The 11,185-nt window shown below is 39.4% G+C and overlaps 1 protein-coding gene across 1 annotated transcript; it reads right to left on the bottom strand.

Annotated features, from left to right (window-relative positions):
* Positions 1-6,731: 6,731 nt before the first annotated feature.
* Positions 6,732-10,308, bottom strand: KCNA4 (potassium voltage-gated channel subfamily A member 4; the record flags this gene model as incomplete). Its single annotated transcript, XM_080817504.1, has 1 exon — positions 6,732-10,308. One exon carries the CDS (start codon positions 10,306-10,308, stop codon positions 8,344-8,346), a length of 1,965 nt encoding a protein of 654 aa, XP_080673630.1. The 3' UTR covers positions 6,732-8,343.
* Between the last annotated feature and the right edge of the window lie 877 nt (positions 10,309-11,185).

Genomic DNA, 11,185 nt, shown 5'->3' with positions numbered 1-11,185 from the left:
ATGCACTCCCAGGGCTTTGATTGGTTGCTTAATTCTGTCGTAGTTTTAATACACTACCACATTAACATTCTGCATTAGATTAAGGGGGGTGGTGGGATTATCCCCTATGAAATATAAGTGCCCACAAGGTAATCTTCTAAAAATGTGACACTCTTGCTCTGAAGGGAAAGGTGAGTTTTTTCCTAAGACAGAGCTTTAATTCTCAGGAACCATTTTACAGTATGTGAGTGCTCTCAAAATACCAGCAAAGGGAGTAAGGATATCTATACATGTACACATGCATGCTTACTATCTGGTACCAATACTAAGTGATCACTTTGATTTCCTGAATTAACAAAAATTAATAGCATGACCAAATGAAACAGTTTTAGACTAATCTGCCTATTTTCACCATCAAATTAATGAGTTTATTTAGGCATAACCTCTCACCCCTTGCCTACATCCCTCCCATTCCCCTATGCCCCATGTAGCTCTGGTCCTCCTTACATCCTGTTGCCCAGAAAAAAGCAGTTTACTGGCTTCACATTGGCTGGATCAAATCTGGAGGAAGCAGGTCAAGAACTCTGAGAACACATCTAGGAACCCAGAAGGAAAATGTATTTCTAGTATTCCTTCTCTCTCATCTAGATTCTAATATGGTATATATGCATCTCCCTCTGCTGCTAGACTGCTTAATGGCAAATGTTGCAAAAAAGATCATCAGACAGTCTTGCCATTCTCTAATCACTTTGTAACTGGGCCTTTCACGTGGTTTGCTAGAAGATAAAACATTCATATCTGCCAATTTAAATATAATCCATAAATTTAAATATAATGTCCAAAAGTCAAGAGATAGGGAAGAAAAACAAAAAGATTCCATCAAACCTCTCAAGATAGCTGAAAAAAGGAATCATTATGTATGGGATAAATCTCCCTCCAAATAAATGCCCCTAAATATGAATGCAATCTCCAAATCTCATATTAATATCTTAATATATTTAACTAGAGTTACTCCTCAAGCTAGTAAGGATAGTGTGGATCTTATGATCTCTATTTTCTTATCAAAAATCATTTCAGGGCGCCTGGGTGGCTCAGTGGGTTAAAGCCGCTGCCTTCAGCTCAGGTCATGATCCCAGCGTCCTGGGATCGAGCCCCGCATCGGGCTCTCTGCTCAGCAGGGAGCCTGCTTCCTGCTTCCTCCCTTCTCTCTCTGCCTGCCTCTCTGCCTACTTGTGATCTATCTGTCAAATAAATAAATAAAATCTTTAAAAAAAAAAAAATCATTTCAATATTGGGTAAATCATTCTAAAAGTAAAATCTATTCCCCAGCAGTAATGTCAACAGTAACACCAACAAGGAATGGCAAATAAACAAATAAATAAAAATCCTACTATATTCCCTAGAGATTCCATCACCTCTTGATAGATTTCAGTCTAGTGGGAGCTTCATTAATTATTTCCTACCCTGCCTGATAGCAAATAAAAGCCCCATTTGGATCATGATCCCTACCAATTGAAGGAGAAAAAAAAAAGACTCGTTCAGGTGCTATCAACACATTAGTGTTCTCTAGAGGAATCATCAATCTATTCAGGTATGAGTGAAGTAAGTTTATAAATGGAATAACATACCACCTCCATGTTAACTAATGTGGCCCTATCATTGAAAGAGTTCAGATAATACAGCCCTGGTCTCCAAGAGATATGAAGATTTTCTAATTATTTTATAGTTTTGTTTGTGAGCACCCTCAGAGGTTGAGATATACTGAAATGTTCACCCAAGACACAAACAACCTAATACTGTAATTGAACCTAAGAGAATGAAGGAAGTCCCATCAAACAAAAGCTACAACAAAAATGCAGAACAATCGTGGCTTCAAGTAAATTGGTTTCTAGAGAGTACAAAGTAGGTCTATGGGGCTAAATAGTCTAGTTTCCATGCTATATGCGTCCTCTATACAATGGGAATAATGACCATGAAAAATAAGGTGAACATTTTGCAATGTTTCATAAGACAAAAAAATGAACCCTTCCTGGGAATGAAACCCCATGTATCCTATCCCATGCAATGTCTCAGAGCTGAGCCCTAATACCACTATGGCTATATGGTGCAAAAATCCAATCCAGAGTGAAAGAAAGGTTTTTCAATCCTTAGGTCTCACTATTTCCCTAAAACACACAAGAATTATACACTTTTGTTTCATTTCAAGAAGTCTCTTTCCATGCCTCTGACAATTCATTTTGCTTATATATTTTTGACCAAAATAAAGGCAGAATATTAAATGTATGATATATATAAACATATTAATCCAATTGTTTTGAAACAAATATGATTATTTGGCTCAGTATCCGTACAACTTTAGTTAATATCCACAGGGGCTATTTATTTAACTGATTTAAGAGGTGACTGACTGATCCTCCAATATCCACAAGCTTAAGCAGCTGTGTATAAAAATGCCTTCATGCTCTGTGGCTTTAAAAATATGCTAGGAATCATGAAAAATCTTACAGAATCATGAAAAATTAATCCAACGTACATAATGCCAATAACTGGAAAAAGCAGCATATTTTCCAGATTTAGTAGTTATTCCTAATAATTACTATTAAGACCACTTCTAAGGTAGGTTGGCATTTCTATCATTTTCAAAGAAAATGTTAACTTATACAATCCTTCAGTAACTTATTCTGCTTTACGGCATTCACTGCAATAGTCACCTCCTGGTTAACTATGCTAATGGTGAGGAGATGTGGCAAAGGTTATTCCTAAATCCTTCCTAGTTCGTTCTGATATACATGACACATTGATTTGGACAACAGACATGGCTTTCCAATTAAGTTTTGCTTGGCTCTCTACTTTCAGTGTATTTGTTTCTTTATACTATATTACTTTCTGTTTACAATTTTGCATTTTTCTAGACGGGCTGTTGAACGGGAGACAATGGTTTTGAGCCTGAGTAAAGTCAGCTCAGATGAGAAACTAGTTGTGGAAAATCTATACAACAAATAATTTGCAAGTCAGGAAGCAAAAGTTGACTATTTGGGGATCGGCTACCAAAATCATTTATTTTAGCTCCTGGTACTCTGGATACAAATTCTCCTCCCAAGACACCAATGATGGCAAATAAATCAAAAACTTAACTGCAGGTCAGCAACACCATGACCAGTGAATAAAATGAAAGGAATCTCCTTTCCTAGACAATAGCAAGACACCTCATTTAGCACATTATTGGCCAGATATGTCTATTCTGGTACCACTTAGTATTGCCAACGGGCCTAAAAGGGGATATGTTTGAGACTCTCCTCACTTAGAGCCAGAGCTCGTTAAATATGTGCTATGTTTTTCAAAGCACCCAACTCATGCCCTGGGATTAATTTATTTACCCATAAATAAAGTAACCATATTTTCTGTACCCCAGATTGGGCCATATGGTCTGATATGTATTAGCATATTTTTTTATGAAGATACTGTAAGAAATTGGGACTGCTATGGAAACAGAGAACCAAGTCAGAAATAAAACTCATATCACAGTCCTAATCTTAATTTACATTTCAGAAGTACACATTCCCATTTACTGCAAAAATAGCTCTGCTTCCTTCAATCTTGAACACAAACCACTCCATCAACCTTCTTTCAAATAGGAATACTGATCCCCATACTAGAAAGTAGGATTGTCTTCTAACCTGTAACGGTTACATTGGCTTGGAAGACCCTGTGCTTTGAGTCAAACTTCTTTGCAGGCAGGAAAACCAAGAAGTACCTTTTGTCCACACCAAATGTCCCTTGCAGAATTCAGAATGACTTTTGGGTCAGGAAGATTTCCTGGAACAGGCCCCTTTGTCACTGAATGACAACCCGTAATCATTCTATACTGTATCAATAAAAAAAAAAATATAAAGAGGGATGTTACAGTCTGCATCGTGCACATGCGCACATCAAAGTTCACTGAAAAAGGTAAACTGAACCTGGGTGTATTCCCCACTTTGCCTAGGAATAGCTGCAATGTCATGGCTGAAGACACATCAAAAACCTCAAAATCAACAACGGAGAACACCATTACTGAGTCTGTTGGGCTGTGGGTATACTACTACTACTACTGCTTATGATTTGAATGTAATTAAAAATAGCTTTCTGCTGGTTCATGTTGACTTTCTAGAAAATGGATATATATATATATACACACATATATATGTGTGTGTGTATATATATATACACACACATATATATGTATAGATATGTGTGTGTGTATATGTGTGTGTGTGTGTGTATGTATATATATGTGTATACATATATATATATATATATAAAATCTCATAGTACTTTCCATAGAAATTTCCATAGAAATGTCTTATTCATATAGAGGATTCTATTTCAACACATGCTTAATGAAAAGATTTTCACAAAGCTTCAGCGATCCTGTTTAAAACAAATTTGACAAGGAAAGCAGTAGCACTTGTGAAATACTACATGTGTTTGAGCATAAAATGAGTTCCCCAGCACAGGTCGGAACACTCTGTTTACTGACAAGACTGTACTATAACAAAGCAAGAAATCAAAATGTTTACTTACCAACTTTCACCATATGTATTCAACTGGAGACTGAGTTATTTTTTTATTAAGGGAATCCCTTCCCTTTGGTTGTTAGAATAAAGAGCTTCAAAAGACACCCTATCCATTCAGCTTACATTCTAAAACCTCAATCTCAAACACCTGGTTCTTGCATTTAACCCAACGGTGAGATTTTAAAGCTATTCTGCTCTTACAACTTAACTACAAAATCAAGGCTGGTATGACTTGAATTATCTAGAGAATATCAAGCTAGCCTGATACTTCCTTCAACATCGGAGAATTTTCGTGCTGGCAGGAATCAAGTGATAATGTAGCTCAACAGCCTGATTTCACACTTAAAAAAAAAAAAAACAAAAACAACTGGGAATCAAGAAGATGAAATGATGCGCCAATGTCAACGAGCTCACTCTCCACTCCAAGACCAGCTATCATTCCTCTGACACCAGCTATCACTCCTCTGACACCCACTAGCTCTCTTTCACAGAAGTTAAAAGGAAGAGTTCTCTCTTCTCCGTAACTGTTATGTTTCCTTTTCAAACATTTGCAAAGAGAGAACAATATATCCACCCTTGAAAAGACTCTGATTAGGATGACCTTCAAATACTGTACTTTGGTAACATGATCATCTGAAACGTAACTATAGGATCTCAGACACCCTGAAATTCAGTTTCTAAATGGGGCCACTTCTTTTTTTATCTTACAGCCAAATGTGCATGGTGGTCTCTGAGAAGATAGTTCCCTAAATCAGTTACAAATAGTCTCTGGAAGCATATTTCTCAGCATAAAATTTTACAAATGGTACTAAAGCACTTTGCCTGGCTTTGACTTAAAAAAAATGTTATCCACATTTTTCATCCACAGCTGCATTTCACACATTCTCTACCTTCACACATTCTCTACAAGAGAAGTGTTCCACACAAAAGTACCCTATACAAATCCTGAGGGCTTAAATGCTTTCTTCTTAGTGTGGAATCAAGATCCAGACATCCTAAAATAAATGCATATTGAAAAAAAAATACAAACAAACAAACACACATTAAGTGATAACCTAACAATATTTGGTTCGGAAGCCCATGATGATCACTTCTTGACCACTTGACTCTTAAGAAAACTATGTAAGATAGAGGAAAACCCCAGGATCTCAAAATGACTATATTTCTTGAATTCACAGAATTATCAGATCTAATACATCTCAACCAAATGTATCATAACTTTCAGATTTAAAAAGGAGACGTTGTGGGACTATAATACCTTTTCCTTTCTAAACACAGTCAAATCGTCACTACTGCTATTATAGAATGTTCAATAAACATCCAATGCTGGAAAGCATTTAAATTATTTTAAGATATAACCTGACCTAGTTGGGTACAGCCAAAGACACATGGTACCTCATTCACAGAGTCAACTTTTTACACCATGACACTCCTGGGATCTTTCTCCCAAATGAAAAAACTGCAGTAATTATTCAATGATAGGCTGGCTATCTTGAATCTACATATATCCACTTGTTGTAAGGAGCTCAAAATTAAAGAAATTACCCATGATTTTTACAAGATCCTAATAAAGCAGATGTAACTCATGGGTTCTAAATCTCTTTCTCCCAAAGGAAGATTAAGCAATTTAGACACAACATCAGGCATTTACATGGAACTCGGTATTTCAGAGTTTTTACATGTTTGTATTTGCTTTCCATAACAACTCTGTGATGTAAAAAAAAGCATCATGTGCCCTCTTCTACACTAATGAGAAAATTGGGGTGCAGAGATTTATGGTGACTTTTTTAAATGAATAGCAACCAACCCAGAGAGCCTACCTCCTAGTCTAATGCTTATCACATTTTTGCTCCATATCCAAAATATATTAAAATGCCATCTTTGAAGTCTTATTACAAGACTGTATCTCCTTGTTTTGTCACGCTCTATTGTCCACTAGAGATCTTTGGTCAGAGCATTCAGTCAACTCCCCGGCTTGCTGCTTTCCATTCTCCAAATGGTATTCTTGAGAGGTGTTTTTCTATAAGTGGTGGGGAAAGGGTGGGGAAAGGGTGTAACTTTGCTTTTAAACCTAACCTTAGATTTACTTGGAATTTCAAATACCATTAAAGAAGATTTATGTTATTATCAAATGATGACCAGGGACTTTAAAGCTTGAGAAACGCTATTCTAGATCTTTTTTTTTTTTTTATATTCACAGTTGTCAGAGTTCATTATGTGCTACATAGTACACTTTTCCCAAACTTCAGGATAACCATTTTATAAAAAATAAATGTTGAAGAAACACTGGAGAATAAGGCCTCTTACATATTCTAAATTTGCTCATTTATATCTCATTATGACTTAACAGTGCAGGTCTGATTGCTTGCTGTTACCTCACATTCTAGAACACCTTGTCATGAATTAAACACAGTTATGTGTGTCATAAGATCCATTAACAAAAATGAAAATGATGGTGATATCGAAACCAAATGTTCTGACACAATTCTTCCTTTTACCAGGTTTAGCAAACAGAGTGCTAAATTCTGAGGTGAAATCCCCACACTGTGCCTTTAGGTAGCTGCACAAAGAAATAAACTAAATAAATCTAGCATTTATGTTGCACATTTAATAGAAAGCTCTTAAGCCATAATCACTGTAGCTGCTGGCATCTTATTTCTTCAAGAATTCTTTCAGTGCATGCATTAACTTTGGTTAAATTATTCTGGATTTAAAAGGCAGAAGAATAATTAAAATAGTATGGTTTCAGAAGCATCATTGTAACAGTCCAATTTTGACAGATTCAGTTGCTAAATTTTACTTCATATTCCCTTTGCAAATCAGTTATTTAGATTTTAAAAACAGGGAATCATGTGCTGTTATCTGCGTGGCCATTAATCTCACACAAAGAAAACAACTATAAAATAAGACTAAGAAATCATTCTTCCAATGATTGTCATTGAACTGTTACATTAGTAAACATTCACAGTAGGAAGTCTCTCTCAATCTCCAGCATATAAAGTAGTGCAAAGGAAAAAAAAAAAAAATTCCAGTCCTGTTATCTGTGAACAAAACTTGTTACATTTTCTCCAATTTTACTTTTTCCATATTGTTAGACATTTGCTGTCATATCTTCCCAAAATTAATAATAAAATATAATCAATTTCTAAAGGCCCCCGCAGCCTTTTTAAAAGTTAATTTCTAGTTAAAAATAAACTTTAATTAAATCCAAGATAAAACTGTGACCTATATTCTATTAAATAATTCACTTTCTTTTTTTTCTACACAGTAATTCTTACAATTTTTTAAAAAAACAACCATGGAATCCGAAGACATGAGATGCTATCAAAGCACTAATAAATGACGGTTCAAATTCATTAGTTCTTACATAGTAAATACTTCAAAATGCCAACTTTTTCCATCATTGCACAATTACTAACAATGCTGACAATTTACTTACACACAAACACACACACACACACACACACACACACACACACACACAAATACACACATACACATTCTCTCCGTGGAACCATCTTTACTTTTAACATCTTTTCCAGTTAATGTGCAAAATTCTTGCATTCTAATAAAAAATATAAAGATAGATTTGCTCCTATTTTAGCCTCCCTCTTCTCCAAGATGTATCATTTATTTGATATGTAATACAAGGTAACAATTATGCCACGTATAACCATTAAATGGTGTACTACTATATGCATTAGGTTCATTTGCATATTTCATTTTCGTAACTGCACTCTCTATGCATAAATATATTTGGAGATACTGGGATTGGGGAGGGGGGGTAGTGGCGGGTGGAGAACAAGATTCACACATCGGTCTCCACAGCCTTTGCATTAGAACAGTTGTTTTTATCTGTCTCACTGTCGTCCCCCTTTCCCTGACACTTCCCCTCCTTTGCACAGAGAGATTCCTTAACTCCTTCTTCCATCTCTAGATACTCTGACTTGTCCCCCAGGGAAGAAGAAGTAGAGCTCCGAAATTTCTTCAGCAAATTAGAAGGGAGGTATGGGCAACTGACTGCATTCTGTGTCAGCTGTGTCTGTTCCTCATTTTCAGTCTCTCTGTGGTAGAAATAGTTAAAGTTAGAGACAATCACTGGCACTGGCAAAGCAATGGTTAACACACCTGCAATGGCACACAGGGACCCCACGATCTTGCCCCCCACAGTGATGGGCTTCATGTCCCCATAGCCCACAGTTGTCATGGTCACCACAGCCCACCAAAATGCATCTGGGATGCTTTGGAAATGGGTAGTAGGTTCATCTGCCTCCGCGAAATACACAGCGCTGGAAAACAGGATGACCCCAATGAAGAGGAAGAAGATCAGAAGGCCCAGTTCCCGCATGCTGGCTCTGAGGGTGTGACCCAGGATCTGCAGGCCCTTGGAGTGCCTGGAGAGTTTGAAGATTCGGAATACTCGGACCAGACGAATGATCCTGAGAATAGCAAAGGACATGGCCTGCTGCTGCTGCCCATTGCCACCCCCCTGTTGCTGGGCCAGATCAGTGCCCAGTGTGATGAAGTAAGGCAAAATGGAGACAATGTCAATGATGTTCATGATGTTTTTGAAGAAGAGTGCTTGGCTGGGACAAGCAAAGCAGCGAACCACAAACTCGAAGGAAAACCAAACAATACAGACTGTCTCCACGATGAAGAAGGGGTCGTTGAATATGGTGTGCCCTGAGTTCTCTAGGTGGGGTGCTGAAGTGTCATTCAACAACCCACTGTGTCCGCCTGCACTCAGTGCCATGATGAGATCCCTGTCGTCCCTAAACTCAGGTAAAGTTTCCAGGCAGAAAATGACAATGGAGATTAAGATGACCAGGACGGAGACGATGGCTATGCCCCTTGCTGGGCTGGAGCTCTCCGGATACTCAAAGAGAAGCCAAATCTGCTTTTTGAATTCATTCTCTGGCAAGGCCCTGTCCTCCTCCTCTCTCACAAAGCCCTCATCCTCCCGAAACTTGAGCAGGGCCTCTTCTCCCAACTGGTAGAACTTCACCTCCTCCGTGAAGATATCAAAGGGGACATTGACTGGCCTCTTGAGGCGGCCTCCTGATTGGTAGTAATATAAGATGGCATCAAAGCTAGGCCTGTTCCTGTCAAAAAAATACTCATTACGCAAAGGGTCAAAGTACTGAGTCCTCTTCTCAGGGTCTCCCAACAAAGTCTCTGGAAACTGGGCCAGAGTCTTCATCTGGGTTTCAAAGCGCAGGCCTGATACATTTATCACCACACGTTCACAGCAGTCGCTGTAGCGGACTGAACTATAGCCACCACCGCCCCCGTCATCCTGAGGCAGCAGGTCCGTGTAGGAACATTCGTCACCATGGTCATCTTCACTATAGTAAAACCTTCCCTCCTCTTCCTCCTCCTCCTCCTCTTCCTCCTCTTCCTCTTCCTCGCTCAGCTCCCTCAGGATCTTCTCCTCAGAGCCACTGGGCATCAGGTCAGAGCAATGAGGAAAGCTGCTCTGACGGTGGTGGGCTTTCTTCTTCTCAGGCCGCTGGCGCCTCCTCCTCCGACTCCCCCGGCCACCCTGAGGGTCATGGGAGGTGCAGGCCCCACGCGACTGGTGGTGGTGGTGAGAGCCACCTCCGGAACCCCCGCTGCCTTCCACAGCAGCTGTGGCAGCTGCCACAGCGGCAGCCGCGGCGGCCCTCGAGTGAGCGAGCCTCTCCCGCTCCCGGGCCCGGGCCTGGGCTGCGTAACCATAAGGCATGTGACTGTTGCACCCTGAGCTCTCCGCACTCACCATTGCAACCTCCATGGTGGTGGTTTTTGGAAATGGCTGGTTCCAGTTGTAGAAGAAGAAGAAAGAAAAATAGGGCAGCTTCTTTTCTCACCAAATTAAGGTAAGTTTGGAACCCTTAAGCAGATTGCTTGGAAGACTAAGGATATTTTCAGTCCAACTTTGCATTTTCTGTTTTTAAATCAGTACGCCCCATGCTCTCTGTTCCCAGGGATTCAACATTGCTCTCCAGAGCTTGGCTGGTCTAGATAAACAACCTAGCACTCTCAAGCCCAAGTCAAAAAATGCTGGGGTCTCCCAAACACCTGTTTTCGGGTGGCTGTTCGAATTTGGAAATACGTCTAGGATGTGGTTGGTGGTGATGCCGCAAGATTCAAAGGCGGCAAGTATCTGACAGCCAGCAGTTGTGCCTAGAAAATGGAATATATTTTTCTGCCATGGAAATTGTCCAAAGCTCAGTCCATCAGATTTAAATAAAATGCAAATAAGCCTTTAGTCTTAGCACTTGCCTTCTAGTGACGGCTTGACCCATGTTAACGTGTGGCTCGAAGTACGTCTAGCCATGGCTGCTCAAAGCCTATCAGGGTGATTCTCCAGGTGCTCCCCTCAAGTTCATCACAGGCTTCCTGGACCCAGGGCCAATGCCAAGCTATCGACAGGGGCAAAGACCTTGGGAGGTAGAGAAGTTACAAGATGAGGTGTCAGCAGGGGCAAACCCAGCTCTGAGGTCTCCATAGAAATCAAGGAAATGCAGAGCATCCTTCAGCTAAAATCATGCAGAGGGAGCACTTCACCTGAAAAAGGAAAGGAAACAAGCATAGGAGAAAAATAAAAGGAATCAAATCATAAAGAGCAAACAGTGCTTCCTTCCCTTACACCTTCTTTCTCTTGTCCT

The sequence above is a fragment of the Martes martes genome (assembly GCF_963455335.1).
Source record: "Martes martes genome assembly, chromosome: 10".
In the NCBI taxonomy this organism is placed as follows: Eukaryota; Metazoa; Chordata; class Mammalia; order Carnivora; family Mustelidae; genus Martes; species Martes martes.
Note: the sequence above shows the minus strand (reverse complement) of the source record. Positions and strands in the feature narration are given on the sequence as shown.